The following is a 23,015-nucleotide window of genomic DNA, read 5'->3' on the forward strand; positions in this document are numbered from 1 at the left end:
TTTTATTTAATAAACTATTTATATTTATATATATATATATATATATATATATATTTATAAACAGTAATAAATAAATAAATAATAATGAATAATATAGTAAACAATAATATGCCAGTTTACATGTTTTTAGGCTTTTACTAGCCATTTCATAATATTAAATGCTAAAATTTAATTTAATTTAATTTAAATAAAACAAAATGTCAATAATATTAGTTTCATAATTTTTTTTATATCCTAAAAAAAATTTAAATACTGACTATTAATACATAATATATAATATTAGTAGAAATATGTTTTTAAAAACTCAATCTAAATGAAAAAAAAATAGAATGATTTAAATCATTTAGAACTCTGTTCTCAGCTCAGCATGACTCACTGTAACCCAATCAGCAGCACCCTTCAGCTCGCTTTCCCAGCATGCAGTGCAGCTTGACGCGTCGCTCTTGGAACGGATACACTTACCGCATTCAGAACGCATCCCATCATGCACCTCCTCACAGTAATAAAGCAATCCACTGCCAAACAGCACTTTAGAAACTCACGCGGGACGAGGTTTGGTTGCGATCCAACGCAAATCCAGACAAGCAGGAAAAACAAAGAGACTTCCTTCCCATGATGCACTTACTCTTCATATTTAATGTGGTAGGAGACGTCCGCCGGATCCGTTTTGGAGGTGGACGGTTCGCTGGCGTCTGTGTGTAACGCTGTGCTGTGATTGTCCGTGGATGAGGATGATGAGGAGGATGAAGGAGCGGCGGCCGTTTCTGACTCCAGCTTGCCATTAGTCCGTTTGCTGGGTCTGCCTACTCTGGCAGGAGGGGGCGCTGTTTCGGCTCTGCCGTTCTGTCCTTTAGACGCAGGAGTCACTTTTTCAATCACGCCTTCGAACCAAGCACCGATGCTGACGTCCCTGCAGTCCACTAACTCATTCACCTGAACACAACACACACAACAACTCTATTACTCACACAACTCAGGATTAACTGCCATGTGATTGATTCTGATTTCATTGATTATTTGTTTAGGCCACTTACACTGCAAGGTTAACACACATTACTTGTTTATTGAATCTGGTAACAAATATAATGCATGATTTCCTTCATTAATAAATGTAAATAAATATATATTTATGTTTTTATTTTATTTTTATTTTAAATAAATATTTTAGTAGAATGACATGAATAATAATAATAATAATAATAATAATAATAATAATAATAATAATATTAAAACAATTAAAAATGTACATAATTATATTTTTTTTCTCCCAAAAAGGATAGAATTCATGCTTTGACATAAATAATAATAATAATAATAATAATAATAAAATTACAAATGAACATTTCAAAATAATAATATTTATTATTATTAAATACTAATAACAATAATAATAATTAATATAATTATTTATTATTATAGAATTCTATTGTTATGTACAATAATAATAATAATAATTATTATTAATATTGTTTTTTTATTATTATTCCAAATGTTAGAAATCGTGCTTTGGCTTTGATAAATACTAAATATTTTAGTAGAATGACATGAATAATAATAATAATAATAATAATAATAATAATAATAATAATAATAATAATATTAAAACAATTAAAAATGTACATAATTATATTTTTTTTCTCCCAAAAAGGATAGAATTCATGCTTTGACATGAATAATAATAATAATAATAATAATAAAATTACAAATAAACATTTCAAAATAATAATATTTATTATTATTAAATACTAATAACAATAATAATAATTAATATAATTATTTATTATTATAGAATTCTATTGTTATGTACAATAATAATAATAATTATTACTAATATTGTTTTTTTATTATTATTCCAAATGTTAGAAATCGTGCTTTGGCTTTGATAAATACTAAATATTTTTGTAGAATGACATGAATAATAATAATAATAATAATAATAATAATAATAATAAAAACAATTAAAATAATTAAAAATTAACATTTGACATAATAATATTTATTAATATTAAATACTAATACTAATAATAATTATTATCATTATTTATTATTATAGATTTCTTTTGTTATGTACAATAAAAATAATAATTATTAATATTATCATTATTTATTAGTATTCCAAATGTCAGAATTCACGCTTTGGTTTTGGTAAATGCAAAATATTTTAGTAGAATGACATGAATAATAATAATAATAATTAACATTAAAACAGTTTAAAAATTACATTTGAAATAATAATATTTATTATAATTAAATACTACTACTACTAATAATAATAAATATTACCACTACTTATAATTGTAGAATTCTATTGTTATGTACAATAAAAATAATAATTATTAAGAATATTTATTATTCCAAATGTTAGAAATCACACTTTGGTTTTGGTAAATACTAAATATTTTAGTAGAATGACACGAGTAAAAATATTAAAACAATTAACAATGAAAAAAAATTTTAAATAATAATATTATTATTAAATACTACTACTACTACTAATAAAACCATTTTAAAAAGTACATTTGAAATAATAACATTTATTATTATAAAAAAATTGGTTTTGACAAATACTAAATATTAAATTATAACAAAGAGGTTAAATTTATTACTGTTGTTTTTAATGTATATAAAGTTTATAGCGCATAGCAATTTAAAGTGGTGATTTAAATGCAATTAATTAATAAATATCAAAACATAATAATATAAAAATCTAAATATTATTTTGATTATTCTTGTCATTAATAATATATAAAAAAACATTTAGGTTAGAATTCATGCTACCTAACTTATTATAACCTAAATATTAAATTATATTACAGTCAACAAACGTATTATTGTTATTATTAATGCATATAAAAATATGTTTTGTATCAATTTCAATTTAATGTGTTAATTTAGTGAAATAATCAATGTTAAATTAAATTCATAAAAAACGATGTGACAAATAATACAATTCAAAACAATAATATTAAAAATAAAAAATATATATTTTTAAATACTGTTAGTGTTCAAAATATTATTTTATAGTATTTTAGAAAGAATAAATATAAAAATAATGTGATAAAAAAATTATAATAATTTACCATAAGCTGAATGTCGATTCTGTAATACATATTTTTACTACCATCCAAGGAGTAACAAGCAAAGTCAATCACGATAGTTTTTGGGAACCATACGTCACGTACTTTCACAATGTCAACATGTAACAAAGCGAGCTCTTACTCTGAAGATACCGATCCCGGGATCGATGAGGAAGGTCCGGCTGGATGTGGACGGTTGACTGTCGGATGCTGGACTGCAGGATTTGGACCCGTTTCCGTTGCTGTTGGCGATGGTTGCTGGGGAAACGGCTGTTGTAGCGGGTGTGGCTGTGGGTGTGTCTGAGGCGGGGTCAGATGCTGTGGTGGGTGGAGCTACGGCACAGTCCACGCCCTCGCCGTTGTTGAGGGAGGGGCTATCCGGCGGGTCGGTCTGTGAGCGAATGAGGAGCTGGACGATGTCGTTAAGACCGACGTTATAATCGAAGAGCGTCTGACCATCTTCCATCTACAAAAAAAAAAAAAAGTAAAAAATTATTTAGTAGTTATCTAAAATAAACAGTCTTGACAAAGACATTATTTAGCGATTTTGTAATTTAATTATATAAATAAGTAAAAATCAATTACATTTTACTATATATTCACACAGAAAACAGCTGTTTTAAATTTATAATATTATTTCACTGTTTTTACACTATTTTTAATTAAATAAATACAGCCTTGGAAGGCAGAATCATTAAAAAAAATGTAATTAAAAAAAATAATAAATGTAAACAAAAATAAAAGCTTGTCTTGATATTAAATTATATGATAGTGATAAAAATTATTGTTATTATTTATGCATATAAAATGATGTTCCATAATGTGTTCATTTAGTTCAATTAAATTGATTTAATCAATGTTAAGTTCACAAAAATAAATTATATTTTACTGTATATTTACATAGAAAACAGTTGTTTTACATTATAATAATATTTCACATTTTTTACACTATTTTTAATCAAATAAATACAGCCTTGATGAGCAGAATCATAAATAAAATATTTTAAAAATAATTAAAAAATAATAAAACAAGAAAAAAAATAGCTTATCTAGATATTAAATTATATCACAGTGATCAAACTTATTATTGTTATTATTTATGCATGTAAAATGATATTCCATAATGTGTTCATTTAGTACAATTAATCAATGATAAATTGACAAAAATAAATGATATTTTACTATATACTTACATAAAAAAACTGAAAAATATTTCACTTTTTTACACTATTTTTAATCAAATAAATACAGCCTTGGCAGGCAGAATCATAAAAAAAAATTAACAAATAATTTAAAAATAAGAAAATGAGAAAAAACTATAGCTTAACTAGATATTAAATTATAAAGCAGTGATCAAACGTATTATTGTTATTATTTACGCAAATAAAATGACGTTCCATAGCACTTTAAATTTAATGTGTTCATCTAGTACAAATAATCAGTGTTAAATTCACAAAAATAAATTATATTTGATTAAATATTTACACAGAAAACAGCTGTTTTACATTATAATAATATTTCAAATTTTTTACACTATTTTTAATCAAATAAATACAGCCTTGGCAGGCAGAATCATTAAATTTTTTGACAAATAATTAAAAAATAAGAAAATGAGAAAAAAAATATAGCTTAACTAGATATTAAATTATAAAGCAGTGATCAAACGTATTATTGTTATTATTTACGCAAATAAAATGACGTTCCATAGCACTTTAAATTTCATGTGTTCATCTAGTACAAATAATCAGTGTTAAATTCACAAAAATAAATTATATTTGATTAAATATTCACACAGAAAACAGCTGTTTTACATTATAATAATATTTAAAAAATGTTACATTATTTTTAATCAAATAAATACAGCCTTGGCAGGCAGAATCCTAAAAAAAAAGTAAAAAATAATAAGTCCCACACAGAGTAAAGCACACAAACAACAGACATATATTCGAGATTGGTTGTGTTTTGTGGTTGTTACATCGGTGGTGTTTGTGTGTTATTGCAGTCGGGGCAGAATAACACTAAACGGACTGAGACTGAAGGGACAGACGATCATCACAAACAGCAGCGCCGCCATTTTGTGCAGCTTTTACCCTGAAGAGCGGCGGACGCCATTAGCCTCGCCTTCTGCTGAATCACCAGCGCAAATAAAGAAATAAAGAAATAAATGGTAGAATAGTGATGACGGCTCTAGTGCAACCGTGCGCACACGTGTGTGTGTGTGTGTGTGTGTGTGTGTGTGTGTGTGTGTGTGTTGCCATAGCAACCGACGAGGATCCATTGCACACACACACACACTCGCACGAACACACAATTGTAATTTGCGCGGATGTGTGCGGGCGTGAAATATCAGCGGCGGATTGGCTGGTTTGTCTCATTAGCATGAGAATCAGAGGTGTTATATCGGTTTCCTGTTCTCCTGTTACGGCTGCTGTTTCCCCTCCAACACTCCCGCTATATTATGCATGATGGAGAAACCAGAAGACAGACACAGTCCACACCTCTGACTCTGACAAAACCCAAAGACAAACGTTCAAACGCTACGCTGGCTGCCGTCGCCCATGTTTCTCCCTTCGATCTGCTCGACTGACGTTGGCGTTAAAGCCTCCTCTCAACAATAGACTCTGAACGCAGGAGAAAGCATTGGCTGAAATGTGTCTGCAGGACTGTCAAGAAAGAAGACAAACGTTCAGGATACACATCGAACATTCATCCAGACTAGTCATCATTTCCTCTTCCAAACCTGTATGAGTGTCTTTCTTCTGTTGAGCACAGAAGATGATGTTCGCTGAACAAACATCTGACTGTAGTCATCATAATACTTACTGTTTTCACAAATATCATTCTGTTTATGGTTAAAATGATTGTTAAAGTTAATGTTACAGTTATCATTTTAGTTATTGTTATAGCTATTGCTATATTGTCAGAGTTGCCGTTATATTGTTATATTGTTACATTTATCATTATCATTATTGTTACAGTTATCGTTAAAAAGTTGCTGTTACAGTTATCATTTTAGTTGTTAAAATTATCGTTATAGTTACTGTTATTGTTACGGTTACCGTTATGGTTACTGTTATATTGTTTCATTTATCATTATCATTATTGTAACAGTTATCGTTATACTTACCATTACAGTTATTATAACAGTTATTGTTACAGTTATCATTATATTTTTACATTTATCATTATCGTTATTGTTATAGTTACTGTGACAGTTATTATAAAAGTTATTGTTACATTTGGCATCATTACTATTGTTATTGCTAGTTATTGTTACAGTTACTGTTATATTATTAAAAATTGTATCGTAATAGTTACTGTTACAGTTATTACAATTATTTTTACAGTTATTGTTATATTGTTACATTTATAATAATCAATATTGTTACAGCTATCATAATAGTTAGTGTTACCGTTATTATAACAGTTATTGTTATTTCAATTTGTATCGTAATAGTTACTGTTACAGTTATTACAATTATTTTTAGTTATTGTTATATTGTTACATTTATCATAATCAATATTGTTACAGTTACCATAATAGTTACTGTTACAGTTATTAATACAGTTATTGTTAAAGTTACTGTTATTATCATTTTTATCATAAGTTACTGTTACAGTTATTGTTAGTTATCATTATATTGTTACATTTATCATCATCAATATTGTTACAGTTATTATAATAGCTACTGTTACAGTTATTAATACAGTTATTGTTACAGTTAACATTATAATTTTTATCGTAATAGTTAGTTACAGTTTTTATAAGTTATTGTTACAGTTGTCATTATATTGTTACATTTATCATCATCAATATTGTAACAGTTGTTATAATAGTTACTGTTACAGTTATTAATACAGTTATTGTTACAGTTATCCTTATAAACTTGCCTTATATGTGACCCTGGAGCACAAAACCAGTCTTAAGTCGCTGGGGTATATTTGTAGCAATAGCCAAAAATACATTGCATGGGTCAAAATTTTTGATTTTTCTTTTATGCCAAAAATCATTAAGAAATTAAGTAAAGTTCATGTTCCATGAAGATTTTTTGTAAAATTCCTACTGTAAACATATCAAAATGTAATTTTTGATTTGTAATATGCATTGTTAAGAACCTAATTTGGACAACTTTAAAGGTGATTTTCTCAGTCTTTTTTTTTTTGCATCCTCAGATTTCAGATTTTCAAATAGATGTATCTCGGCCAAATATTGTCCTATCCTAACAAACCATACATCAATAGAAAGCTTATTTATTGAGCTTTCATATGATGTATAAATCTCAGTTTTGTCAAATTTAACCTTATGACTGGTTTTGTGGTCCAGGGTCACATATTATTACCATTTTTATCGTAATAGTTACTGTTACAGTTATTATAACAGTTATTGTTACAGTTATCATTATATTGTTACATTTATCATAATAGTTACAGTTATTATAACAGTTGTCAGTTATCGTTACAGTTATTGTTATATTATTACAATTTGTATCGTGATCGTTACTGTTACAGTTATAACAGTTACTGTTATATCGGTACATTTATCATCATCAAAATTATTACAGTTATCATTATAGTTACTGTTACCGTTATTTTAACAGTTATTGTTACATTTATCATTATACTGACTTCCACAGTATAGGATAAAAATGCTATGGAAGTCAATGGCTACCAGCAGCTGTTTGGTTAGCAACATTCTTTAATCCCAATGACACACATTACTAGATTTTTTCAGTTACATTTATTTCAGTCGATTTATTTGAATTCATTTGAACATATAGTCAATCAAGTACAGGATCAATTTTTGTCAACTAATGCTGTAAACTATAAACTAGTCAGTACACTACTAAACTAAAGTGATTTTTAAACAAATATTTCAAATGCTATCAAAGCATTTTTCATCAGTAAAAATTATTATATAATAAAATGTATTATAAAAACAAACAAAGACAAACTCACATTAATTCACAACAAGAATTCACCAGAGAAACACAAACAGGCTGACAAATCAATGTTTTAAAGAGAAACTGAACATGTCTAACTAGGTTATATGAGAATCTGCAGGTTAACTGTGATGAAAATACTGCAAAATCTCTTTGTGGCCCTAAATTAATCTTCATTTACTTTCTGTAGAATCTGATTTTTTCTTGTGTTGTTCTCTTCGGGCTGATGGTTTTCTCTGTGACATTCACCGAACAGCTCAAAACACAGGAGAAAAACTGGTAATCCTGACATTATGGTGAAAATGAAAGACTGTCTCCAGCAGTGGAATCCAGCTGAAATTGGGAATGAATAAGGCCTGATGGAAAATGACTCAGCCGCAGATCACGTTTGCTTTCCCGTCCACATTCCAGATCATTCACTCACGACGCGGATCGGCCGGCAGCGGCGCCACCTCAGCGCAGAAACATCTCCAAACTCACGTGTGTTTCCCTGAAATCACCAGCTCGGATTCACACATGCCTGCTTCACAGAGTTCAACCCAATGACCACTGACCAATCACAGTCGGCTATTCCACAGGGTTGTGTAAGGTTTAGGGCTAAGGCTCGTTCACACCAACAACACTAACATAACCAGCACTGGAACTCTAACTCTTCAATAATCACTCTAACTCTGAGACAATAGTGAGTCGACATCACAATCATAGTGACACAAAGGAATGATGTCATTGGTATCACTTTCAGAGTTTTTTTTAAAAACTGATGAACAGTAAAAACACTGACAGCCAATCAGAATCAATCCCACTTTAAAGAGCTTCAGCATTTAAAGTGACAGACGAGAAAAAACAGCAGCGTGCTTATAATAAACACAATGTTATCATAAACTGGCGTAAACACTAATAGAATGATTGTAGTTAACGCTACAATTATCATTAAAGTTATTATTTTAGTTTTTGTAAGTTGTAGTTTGCCATTATTATACTTATTGTTTTCACAAATATCATTCTATTTATAATTAAAGTTATCATTAGCGATACAGATTACAGATATCATTATATTTTTTCATTTAGCATGATGAATATTGTTAATTATCATTATATATATAGATATTGTTGCAGTTATAACAGTTATTGTTATATTGTTTCATTTATCATTATCGTTATTGTTACAGCTATTAATGTAGTTACTGTCACAGTTATTATAACAGTTATTGTTACAGTTGTCATTATGTTGTTACATTTATTATTATCATTATTGTTACAGTTTTCGGTAGAGTTACTGGTACAGTAATTATTGTTAGTTATTGTTACACTGTTTCATTATTTATCATTCACATTTATCATAATTGCTATAGTTATAACAGTTACACTTTTCATATTTTTGACATTTATCATCAATATTGTTAATTATCATTATATAGCTACTGTTACAGTTATTATAACAGCTATTGTCACAGTTATTATCATATTGTTTCATTCATAATTACTGTTATTGTTACAGTTATCGTTATAGTTACTGGTACAGTAATTATAAGTTATTGTTATATTGTTTCATTTATCATTATCATAATTGCTATAGTTACAGTTACAGTTATCGTTATGTTGTTTCATTTACCATTATTGTTACAGTTATTGTTATAGTTACTGTTACAGTTATTATAAATTATTGTTAGTTTTTGTAATATAGTTTAATTTATCATTATCATTATTGTTAGAGTTATTTTAACAGTTATCATTACAGTTATATCATTATCGTTATTGTTTATTATCGTTATATAGTCATAGTTAGTTATTGTTATATTGTTTTGTTTATTGTTACAGTTATCGTTATAATTACTGTTAGTTATTATAAATTGTTTTTATTGTTTTAGTTATAGTTACTGTTACAGTTATCATTATAGTTATAGATACATTTACTGTTAGTCATTGTTACAATTATCATTATAGTTATTATAGTTTTACATTTTTCACTCTAGTTACTGTTACATTTTTGTTGCATTTATTGTTACAGTTCTCATTCTAGTTTGTAGGTGTTACCTGTGTGAACAGGCCTTAGGAGGGATGGTTTAATAAACTAACTTTAACTGTGAGCACCAGCAAACACTTTTAATGAAGTAGACGCTGCATTTATGAGCTTTATGTAAAGCTGTATGAAAAGAGTGTGTTCATGTAATCATTAACAGAACACAATCACTGTGTGTGTGTGTGTGTGTGTGTGTGTGTGTGTGTGTGTGTGTGTGTGTGTGTGTGTGTGTGTGTGTGTGGCTAAAGCACCTCTTCATCTCTGTCTGTGTAACACAGTGACGCACAAGCATTAAGATTAACACACACACACACACACACACACACACACACACAGAACCCGCCGTCCGTTCCTCACACACGCTCGCAGGACAAACACAAACGGCCTAAACTTTCATTAAAGTGTGTGAAACGAGCGCTTATCGACAGCGGGGCCGATTAAACGCCAGCCGCTCTGAAGATCCTCCATTTGCAGCTCTGGTCTGGCTGACGTCCACCGCTGGCTGACGCCGCGCCATTTTGAGCTCAGCAAAACGGCATGATGGTTATGTAAATCACCAGAGCGCTTCACAAGTTCAAATACAGCCGTGATTCAGTGTGTGTGTGTGTGTGTGTGTGTGTGTTTGACACTGTTTGTGCATTCTTGACTGGCAAAATGCATGCGTGAGAGTTCGTGCGTGTGCTTTCCCTCCAACAAAGATGGAAAATCCAACTAGTCAAGCAGGGGAATGTACGCCACTGCAGAGCCCAGCGTGGAATTCTGGGATATGTGAGGAGCCGCCCCACTCCCCCTCCCCCCGTTCTCCTCCCGCCGGCGCAGGAGCGAAGAAAGAAAGAGGAAGTAGGTCACGTTCAGATCGAACACAAACAAACCAACTTACAAATCAAAGTCTGTTTACTGGCGATACTGCGGTAAAACCGCTCCCGTTTACCGCACCACGCGCTCGCACCGTTCCGCCGGCTCGTCTGTTTAAACCGGGGGAAAGTTGTTGACGAGTCGCTCTCAGGCCCAGAAAAACATGAGCGTTCGACTGCGGAAAAACAGCTTATGTTTCAGCCTCGACAAGAGCTAAAGACTCATGTGCATTAAACACTAAATACAGCTGGCTGTCTAAACATATGCTACTGTTGCTTTCACACACTGTCTGTCAGAAGCCATTAAAGCTTTAAAGTGTACGTCGTGTTTTATTAGAGCTGGCAGACGTTTATTCTGGTGATTGGACATTAATACACCAATGCATACATCAATTTATTATCATCACACACGTCGCTAATGACGGAAATAATGAGCCAGATCTGACATGGTTTTGTGTGAATGTGTGTCACAGTGAGACCTCAGACTGAACTCACGCTCTAGAAACTTCCACACAGAGCCGACAGTCTATAACACAACACCAGAGCACTACATGCACAGCTGAGCTAAACAAAAACAAAAGCACCTTGACATCCTCAACATCCACAGACACTGGATCAGGGTAAAGGGCTCAAAACTAGCAGGATTTAGTTTAACTGCTTGCAGCCTTTTACTGATAAAAGAACTGAAATTCACTAAACAGAAAAGACTGTTTGCATATTAAACATTGTCAGTTTAAAATATATGTTTGAACCTCTAATGGCGACCTTTTAAAATAGTGTTTTCATCAGTATTTTGCCTTGTTTAGCTGGGATAATGTTTTTAAAATTATGAAAAACTATTGTTATTATCATAGTATCTACTTTTATAACTATTACATACTATTACAGTATTTAATAATATATAAATGTGCTAAAATAACAGTCTGTAGGATGTCTTCATTTTTTAAATAAATAACAAAATTACTAAAACTTTAATGAAATTTTAAAAAAGCAGAAAACAGACAAATTAATTAGTCATCAGTATTTCTGTCTTCTGTCTAAAAAACTGCTTTTCATCATTTTTACAGTTATCGTTATAGTTACTGCTACAGTTATCGTTACATTGTAACATTTATCATTATTGTTAAAGTCATAGTTACTGTTACAGTTATTTTAACAGTTATTGTTACAGTGTTATATGTATCATTACCATTATTGTTACAGATATTGTAATAGTTACAAGTTATTATTATTACCAGTAAGAAATTAAAACAAGACTTAATATGTACAAAAACTGTTTTCATAAATCCTTATTTTCAGAGTTATTGTTACAGTTATCATTATAGTTACTGTTACAATTATTATAACAGTTATTGTTATAGTTATTGTTACAATTATCATTAACATTATAGTTAAAGTTATAGTTATTTTAAGTTATTGTTAGTCACTACATTTATCATTATCATTATTGTTACAGGTATTGTTATAGTTACAAGTTATTATAAGTTAATGTTTAGCAGTTTTGTTTACAAGTAAGAAATTAAAACAAGACTTATTATGTACAAAAACAAAAACTCTTTTTACAAATCCTTATTTTCAGAGAATATATATTTGTTTATTTTTCTTTTTACACTGGTATATTAATAATGTCAACAGCAATATTGCAATCGTATACAAATCATAGATAAAATGTAAAAATAATGCAACATCTTATAACACTTGTAATTACATATATCAATAATAAAGTACAAAAAAATGTATAAAATAAATTTTTCTACATACATTTATAACTAATATATGTGACCTTGGACCACAAAACCAAATAAAAATAAATAAAATAATAATAATTAAAATATATATATATATTTATGGTTTGTTATGATAGGACAATATTAGGCTGAGATTCAACTATTTGAAAATCTGTAGTCTGAGGGTGCAAAAACATCTAAATTTTGAGAAAAAATGCCTTTAAAGTCATCTAAATGAAGTTCTTACCAATGCATATTACTAGTCAAACATTAAGTTTTGATATATGTACGGTAGGAAATTTACAAAATATCTTCATGGAACATGATCTTCATATCCTAATGATTTCTGGCATTAAAAATGTATAATTTTGACCCATGCAATGTATTGTTGGCTACTTAAAACTGGTTTTGTGGTCCAGGGTCACATATAACTAATATATACTCAAATAAGTGGTGTGAAAACTACAAAATTCTAGTTTAGTCAAAATTCGACATGCTATGAACCTCACTAATTCAATCAGACTAGTTAGATTAATACTTAATGAACAATAAAAACAAAAAACATTGCTAATGGAGCTCAAAAAAATCACCTTAATTCAATCATGTGATGAAATGCAGTTTTAGGATACAAACGTTGAGTTATCAAGTCAGGCCTGATTAGAGCGTGTTTTAAAGCACATTTAACGTGTTTTAGAGATGTTTAACTGCTTTTCCAGTAAAAGATCCTGTGCACAAATAAAGCAGCATTAAAGCGAACAGAGCGCTCATGCATTCAGCAGGTGTTTGATTTCAAAGAGTCTTTTTGTGGGAAAAGATCAGCTAACCTGGTTAAACCGCCCGTAACAAGATCTGTTTAACACATTTAATTCACACGCATCTGATGCAGGAAAATACAGCCACCATATATTCTGCTTTTAAAAGTCTTTCTAGGTTTTAATCATCAGCACAGCATTTACTGGAGTCAATGCTGAGATCGGCCTTGAAACTCGGTTAGCCAGCGATCTGACAATGGTGTGAGTCTTTAATCTATTGATCATGAGTGAACAGGACAGTTCAACTACATTAATACAGGACTCAGAGACCAACACGAACAGAGATACTGCAGATCAGACAATTCAGAATTACTTTCTCTCTATAACTCTATCTTAAATTTCAGTTTATTTTGTTTGAACTCTGTAGGATTTCTTCATTTTCTATTAGATTAACATGATATATAAATAAACACTAATGCAATATATAAATAAAATGACTAAAACTGTAAAACTAAAAAATTAGTAAACTAAAAACTAAAAAAAAGCAGAAAACAAAAAATAATTAGTCATCAGTATTTCTGTCTTCTGTATGCAAAAACGTTTTTCATAAATCCTTATTATTTAGTTATTGTTACAGTTATTGTTATAGTTACTGTTACAGTTATTTTAATAGTTATTGTTACATGTATCAATATCAATATTGTTAAAGTTACAGTTTTTTAACAGTTATTGTTACATTGTTACATGTATCATTATCATTATTGTTAAAGTTACAGTTTTTTAACAGTTATTGTTACATTGTTACATGTATCATTATCATTATTGTTAAAGTTATTGTTACTGTTACAGTAATCAGTTACAATGATTTAAATGTGCTTTTATTTAAAAATATATATAAAAAATAAACAACCATAAATATACATATTGTATTATATTAGGGATAAAAATTTATGATATTTATTTTTTGATAAATAATGCGATTAAATTAAACAGAAAACTTTTAAAATATTTTTTGGAAAAACAACAATAATTTAAATCAGTATTACACGTATTGTTTTTATGCTTAATGTATTATTTTCTATTTTTTATTATTTTTATTATTTTCTATTAAATTAAATAAACATAAATAAATATGAAATTCAATCAAACTTAAATATTAATCTAATAATTACTAGTGATAAAAGCACTTCATATTTTTTTGAAAATCTGTAAATTAGAGAAAAATGTATGATATTTATTTTTTTGCTCAGAAAAACAAAAACAAAAATGCAATTAAATTAAACAGAAAACGTTTTAATATTTTGTGGAAAAACAACAATAATTTAAACCAGTATTACACTTATTATTTTTATGCATAATGTATTATTTTTTTTATTAAATTTAATAAACATAAATAAATAAATAATGAAATCTGAAATATTTATCTAACAATTACTAGTGATAAAAGCACTTCATATTTTATTTCATATTTAGGGGAAAATGTAAGATATTTATTTTTTGCTCATAAAAACAAAAACGAAAAACAGAAAATGTTTTAATATTTTGTGGGAAAAAAACAATAATTTAAACCAGTATTACATTTATTGTTTTTATGCTTAAACCCTTTTTTGTCTTTGACCCATATACATATTACAAAAAAATGAAAGAAACTCAATAAAATTACTAAAAATAGATATAAATAATAGTATATTAATATTAGTATATTTATAGTTATTTTCTATTTTTTATTATTTTATACATTTTGGTTGAAATAATGTTACATTGCCGTTCAGTGCAACACAATATTTATGTATTTATAAAATTCAAACATGTTTGATTATATTTTTTGGAAAAACAACAGTAATTTAAACCAGTATTACACGTATTGTTTTTCTGCTGAATATATTATTTTCTAATAATTTTATTATTTTTATTGTTTCTATTAAATTTAATAAACATAAATAAATAAGAATGAAATCTGAAATATTTATCTAATAATTACTAGTGATAAAAGAACTTCATATTTTAGTGAAAATCTGTAAATTTGGGAAAAATGGATTTTATTTATTTTTTGCTCAGAAATACAAAAACAAAAATGCTACTAAATCAAGCAGAAAACATTTTTATATTTTTTTTGGAAAAACAACATTTTAAAGCAGTATTACACTTATTGTTTTTATGCTTAATGTATTATTTTCTATTTTTATTATTTTCTATTAAATTTAATAAACATAAATAAATATGAATTTAATCTGAAATATTTATCTAATAATTACTAGTGATAAAAGCACTTCATATTTTTGTGAAAATCTGTAAATTAGAGAAAAATGTATAAAAATGTACAAACAACAATAATTTAAACCAGTATTACACTTATTGTTTTTATGCTTTGTGTATTATTTTCTTTTTTTTTCTATAAAATTTAATAAACATAAAAAAAAAGACTGAAATCTGAAATATTTATCTAATAATTACTAGTGATAAAAGCACTATTATTTAGGGGAAAAATGTAAGATATGTATTTTTGCTCAGTAAAACAAAAACAAATAAAAAACAAAAATGCAATTAAATTAAACAGAAAATGTTTTAAAATTTTGTGTCAAAACAATAGTTTAAAGCAGTATTACACGTATTGTTTTTATGCTTACTGTATTATTTTCTTTTTTTCTATAAAATTTAATAAACATTAAAAAAACAGACTGAAATCTGAAATATTTATCTAATAATTACTATAGTGATAAAAGCACTTCATATTTTATTTCATATTTAGGGGAAAATGTAAGATATTTATTTTTTGCTCAGTAAAACAAAAACAATTAAAAAACAAAAATGCAATTAAATTAAACAGAAAATGTTTTAAAATTTTGTGTTAAAACAACAATAGTTTAAAGCAGTATTACACGTATTGTTTTTATGCTTTGTGTATTATTTTCTTTTTTTTCTATAAAATTTAATAAACATTAAAAAAACAGACTGAAATCTGAAATATTTATCTAATAATTACTAGTGATAAAAGCACTTCATATTTTATTTCATATTATGGGAAAATGTAAGATATTTATTTTTTGCTCAGTAAAACAAAAACAATTAAAAAACAAAAATGCAATTAAATTAAACAGAAAATGTTTTAAAATTTTGTGTCAAAACAATAGTTTAAAGCAGTATTACACGTATTGTTTTTATGCTTACTGTATTATTTTCTTTTTTTCTATAAAATTTAATAAACATTAAAAAAACAGACTGAAATCTGAAATATTTATCTAATAATTACTATAGTGATAAAAGCACTTCATATTTTATTTCATATTTAGGGGAAAATGTAAGATATTTATTTTTTGCTCAGTAAAACAAAAACAATTAAAAAACAAAAATGCAATTAAATTAAACAGAAAATGTTTTAAAATTTTGTGTTAAAACAACAATAGTTTAAAGCAGTATTACACGTATTGTTTTTATGCTTTGTGTATTATTTTCTTTTTTTTCTATAAAATTTAATAAACATTAAAAAAACAGACTGAAATCTGAAATATTTATCTAATAATTACTAGTGATAAAAGCACTTCATATTTTATTTCATATTATGGGAAAATGTAAGATATTTATTTTTTGCTCAGTAAAACAAAAACAATTAAAAAACAAAAATGCAATTAAATTAAACAGAAAATGTTTTAAAATTTTGTGTTAAAACAACAATAGTTTAAAGCAGTATTACACGTATTGTTTTTATGCTTTGTGTATTATTTTCTTTTTTTTCTATAAAATTTAATAAACATTAAAAAAACAGACTGAAATCTGAAATATTTATCTAATAATTACTAGTGATAAAAGCACTTCATATTTTATTTCATATTATGGGAAAATGTAAGATATTTATTTTTTGCTCAGTAAAACAAAAACAATTAAAAAACAAAAATGCAATTAAATTAAACAGAAAATGTTTTAAAATTTTGTGTTAAAATAACAATAGTTTAAAGCAGTATTACACTTATTGTTTTTATGCTTTGTGTATTATTTTCTTTTTTTTCTATAAAATTTAATAAACATTAAAAAAAAGACTGAAATCTGAAATATTTATCTAATAATTACTAGTGATAAAAGCACTGCATATTTTATTTCATATTTAGGGGAAAATGTAAGATATTTATTTTTTGCTCAGTAAAACAAAAACAATTAAAAAACAAAAATGCAATTAAATTAAACAGAAAATGTTTTAAAATTTTGTGTTAAAACAACAATAGTTTAAAGCAGTATTACACGTATTGTTTTTATGCTTTGTGTATTATTTTCTTTTTTTTCTATAAAATTTAATAAACATTAAAAAAAAGACTGAAATCTGAAATATTTATCTAATAATTACTATAGTGATAAAAGCACTTCATATTTTATTTCATATTTAGGGGAAAATGTAAGATATTTATTTTTTGCTCAGTAAAACAAAAACAATTAAAAAACAAAAATGCAATTAAATTAAACAGAAAATGTTTTAAAATTTTGTGTTAAAACAACAATAGTTTAAAGCAGTATTACACGTATTGTTTTTATGCTTTGTGTATTATTTTCTTTTTTTCTATAAAATTTAATAAACATTAAAAAAACAGACTGAAATCTGAAATATTTATCTAATAATTACTATAGTGATAAAAGCACTTCATATTTTATTTCATATTTAGGGGAAAATGTAAGATATTTATTTTTTGCTCAGTAAAACAAAAACAATTAAAAAACAAAAATGCAATTAAATTAAACAGAAAATGTTTTAAAATTTTGTGTCAAAACAATAGTTTAAAGCAGTATTATGCGTATTTCTATTTCTATTTTTTTATTATTTTTATTATTTTCTATTAAATTTAATAAACAAATAAATAAGAATGAAATCTGCAATATTTATCTAATAATTACTAGTTCATATTTTAGTGAAAATCAAAGGGTTCGAGAGATTATGCAGACAGACAGAAGCGAGTAACTGCGTCATTCTCAAAAACACACACTTTATTCCCGTGTGTTTAGCTGCGGTGTAGGGATACACTCGTGTGTGTGTGTGTGTGTGTGTGTGTGTGTGTGTGTGTGTGTGTGTGTGTGAACATGGAAATCCCCTGCAGCGTCTGCTGATGAACACACACACACACACACACACACACACACACACACACACATATACACACACACACACACACACACACACACACACACACACACACACACACACACATATACACACACACACACACACACACACACACACACACACACACACACACACACACACACACACACACACACACACACAGACACTGGTGTGGAAGGACTCGGTCAAAAACACATCCCAGATGATCTGAATGTCCCAGATTCCCCGTCAAACGCGGCTCTGACGGACAGATCAAGCTCTTTCTCCATCAGTAACTCACGACTGTGGTGCGAGCGATTTCCTCTCGTCCGCGAGCTCCAGGCCTCACGCTAAACCAGACCAGCAGCCCAAGATGGCCGCCGCGGAGCCGTGAAGAAAACACTCATTAGACGACAGACAGAGTCGCTCAGAAACAGCAGCGCGGCTCACGAACGCAGGGTTAAACACGAGCAGCTCTGGAGAACTGGAAAGAGTTAAAAACATCCCCAGCTGGGATTCACCTTTATCTCTGGACACTCGCATCAAAAACACGTTTACTTCCACACAGACTGGGACTGGATCTATACAACATTTAGGATATGTTTGTTATGATTCTATATGAAAATGTTATTTTATTTTATTTTAAAAATTAATACATAAAACTGAGAAAAACACAACAAATTTACTATAACTAAAATTACAAAAAAAAAAAAATTATAATAAATTAAATGTTATTTTTTAATTTAGATTTTGTTACTTTTTTGTTAACGATATTCACATTCGTCATATCACTCTCATAGCCATAATTCACTGGGAAAAATCGTGAAACTCCTTAGGAAACTATATAGTTAAATAAAAGCACATTTACTATAATGTATTTTTTTTTCTGTTTTTATTTTAATTTTAGTTATAGTGAATTTGTTGTTGTTTTTGTCTATTTTTTAAATATGTATATTTATGCTTTTTTTTATTTGTGATTTTGCAATAAAAAAAAATACATATTAAAAAATAATAATAGACAAAAACAACAACAAATTCACCATAACAAAAAATAACTTAAATCTAAAGTTTTTCATTTACTGAAATAATTTTTTTGTTATAGTGAATTTTTAGTTGTTTTTGTCTATTATTTTTTTTTAGTATGTATATTTATGCTTTTTTATTATTATTATATTTTTAATTTGTGATTTTGCAATAAAAAATAATAAATAAAATAAATAAAAATACATATTAAAAAATAATAATAGACAAAAACAACAACAAATTCACCATAACAAAAAAATAACTTAAATCTAAAGTTTTTCATTTACTGAAATAATTTTTTTGTTATAGTGAATTTTTAGTTGTTTTTGTCTATTATAATTTTTTTTAGTATGTATATTTATGCTTTTTTATTATTATTATTATATTTTTAATTTGTGATTTTGCAATAAAAAATAATAAATAAAATAAATAAAAATACATATTAAAAAATAATAATAGACAAAAACAACAACAAATTCACCATAACAAAAAAATAACTTAAATCTAAAGTTTTTCATTTACTGAATAATTTTTTTGTTATAGTGAATTTGTTGTTGTTTTTGTCTATTATTATTTTTTTTAGTATGTATATTTATGCTTTTTTATTATTTTATTTTTATTTGTGATTTTGCAATAAAAAAAAAAATATACATGTAAAAAAATAATAATAGACAAAAACAACAACAAATTCACTATAACTAAAATTAAAATAAAAAAGGAAATTATTAATGTAATTTTTTTTACTTTATTTCAGTAAATAAAAAAACTTTGGATTTATGTAAATTTTTTGTTAACGATATTCACATTTGTTGTGTCACTCTCATAGCCATAATTCACTGGGAAAAATTGTGAATATTACTATAATGTAATTTTTTTTAGTTTTTACTTTAATTTTAGTTATAGTGAATTTGTTGTTGTTTTTGTTTATTTTATTTTTTTCTATGTATTTTTATTTTTTTTTAATTTGTGATTTTACAATAATATGTGACCCTGTAGCACAAAACCAGTCAATTGAGATATTTACTTAAATTAATAAATAAGCTTTCCATTGATGTATGGTTTGTTAGGATAGGACAGTATTGACAATCTAGAATCTGAGGGTGCAAAAAAATCTTAATATTGAGAAAATCGCTTTTAAAGTTGTCCAAATTAAGTTCTTAGCAATGCATATTACTAATCAGAAATTAAGTGTCATATATTATCCAGGGTCATATATTACTGTAAAATCATACATTTAGAAAAATAACAATAATAATAAATATACATATTGAAAAATTTACTAAATATCTTCATGGAACAAAATACAAAATATACAAAATATACTAGTGCTGCTTAAGGTACTTTACTTGTGGTCCAGGGTCACATATTATTGTAAAATCACAAATGTAAAAATAAATAATAATAAATAAATATACATATTTAAAAAATAAAATAAAATACATATTTAAATATTTCAAAAATAAAAATAAAATTCAAATAAAAAGTGTATATTACAGTAAATGTGTTTTTATTTAACTATTAAGTTTCCTAATGAGTTTCACATTTTTTCCAAGTGAATTATGCCTATTGAGAGTGATATGACAAATGTAAATATCGTTAACAAAAACAATTTCAAGTTTTTCATTACCTGAAATAAAGTTGAAAAATAGCAAAATTGGAAAAAAAATGTAACTAAAATATGAGACTCAAAAATGAATTAAATACAATAAAAATATTGACAAATGTAAATATTGTTAACAATTTTTTTTTTACATAAATCTATAGAGTTTGTCAGTAATTGAAATAAAATTTAAAAAATCAACACAATTGGAAAATATGAAACTAAAATATGAGAATCGGAAATGAATAAATAAAGTAAAAATTATGAATGAATTAATGAAACTTTCACCACTTTCATTAAACATACATAAAACATAAAATTCAAATTAAGAGGGAGACCACAAATGTGAATATCATTAAAAAACAAAAACAAAAAAAAACTTAAGTCTAAAGTTTTTCGTTTACTGAAATGAAAAATAGCACAATTGAAAAAATATGAAACTAAAATATGAGACTTAAAAATTCCCTAAATAAAATGTATATTTATATTTTAGTAAATGTGCTTTCATTTAACTATTAAGTTTCATGATTTTCCCAGTGAATTATGGCTATGAGAGTGATATGACAAACGTAAATATCGTTTACAAAAAAAGTTACATAAATCTAAAGTTTTTCATGAACTGAAATAAAGTTGAAAAAATTAACACAATTGAGACCTGAGACTTGAACTTACCTAAATAAGACAAAAAAATGGACAAATGTAAATATCATTAACAGCATAAATTACATAAATCTAAAGTTTTTCATGAACTGAAATAAAGAAGAAAAAATAGCACAATTGGAAAAATATGAAACTAAAATATGAGACTTAAAAATTAACTAAATAAAATAAAAATAAAAAATTGACAAATTAAAATATCATTAACAAAATAAATTTCAAAAATCCAAAGTTTTTCATGAACTGAAATAAAGAAGAAAAATAGCACAATTGGAAAAATATGAAAATAAAATCTGAGACTTAAAATTAACAAAATATATATATATATATTTTAAATCATTATATGCAAATACTGAAAATGAAACTTTCAGCACCTTAACATAAACATTAAACATAAAGATACACAGAATATAATCTAGCAATTGCCAGAAAAAAAAGTCAGAATTGTGAGATACAAACTCGTTATTCTGTGAACATATCAGTCTTGTTTCTCCTCAGAACTGGCCTGTATAACTCGCAATTGCGATTAAAAAATTCTGAGAAAAAAAAGAATTATAAGATGTAAACTCGCAATTGCAGAAAAAAAGTCTTGTGAGATAAAGTCGCAATTACCTTTTTTATTCAGCCATTCATTTATCCATAATTTCATGATCATTAAGTTTTAAACTGAATATAATTTTTCTTCCACGTATTGATTTTAACAGTAAATTTCTGTTTGTTTGCCAAAAATTAAAAGGGTTTATTTGATTAAAAATGAATAAATGTTTATGCTTTTTGATTATCAGAAAAATTAAAACACATAAGAAAAAAAAAAAAAAAAAAGCAGAAGATTGTAGAGCCCTCAAAATGTTAAAATAGAGAGTTTTGGACTTATTTTTCCACTGAAATGAATGTTTTTTCGTATTGCACAAAGTAGGCTAAAGTACCGGGTAAAAAAGTAAAATGGATATTTTTTTTCTGTTGTCTGTTTTAAAGACAATTTTACTACAGTTTTGTTTATTAAACTTAATACTATGTTATTTCATGGTGAAATGTTTTGTTATGCACTTCTTGTGCACTGAATACATTTAGGATGTATGTATGTAGCTTGTTTGAAAAAGCAAAAAAAAAAAAACGCAAATAAAACCGCAATCGCAATATTCGTTCAAAAAATCGCAATATGATTATTTGGTCCATATTGCACAGCCCTATCATTAAGGTTTTAACTGTATTTTCCTTCTTGTATTAAACTAATGAAAAATATCTAAATATAGTGTTTTTAGCTCTATTGCCCTGCCCTACT

General features: G+C 26.8%; 1 protein-coding gene across 1 annotated transcript in view; it reads right to left on the reverse strand.

Moving 5' to 3' along the window:
* LOC141292224 (E3 ubiquitin-protein ligase UHRF2-like) overlaps window positions 1-23,015 on the reverse strand; it is a 59,106-nt gene that overhangs the window by 30,399 nt on the left and 5,692 nt on the right. Inside the window, exons 2-3 of the mRNA XM_073824197.1 lie at window positions 3,220-3,543; window positions 626-933 (exon numbers count right to left, since the gene is read on the reverse strand). Coding sequence (XP_073680298.1) covers window positions 626-933; window positions 3,220-3,543 — 632 coding nt within the window. The remainder of the gene's footprint in view (window positions 1-625; window positions 934-3,219; window positions 3,544-23,015) is intronic.

The sequence above is a fragment of the Garra rufa genome, chromosome 19, assembly GCF_049309525.1.
Source record: "Garra rufa chromosome 19, GarRuf1.0, whole genome shotgun sequence".
Lineage (NCBI taxonomy): Eukaryota > Metazoa > Chordata > Actinopteri > Cypriniformes > Cyprinidae > Garra > Garra rufa.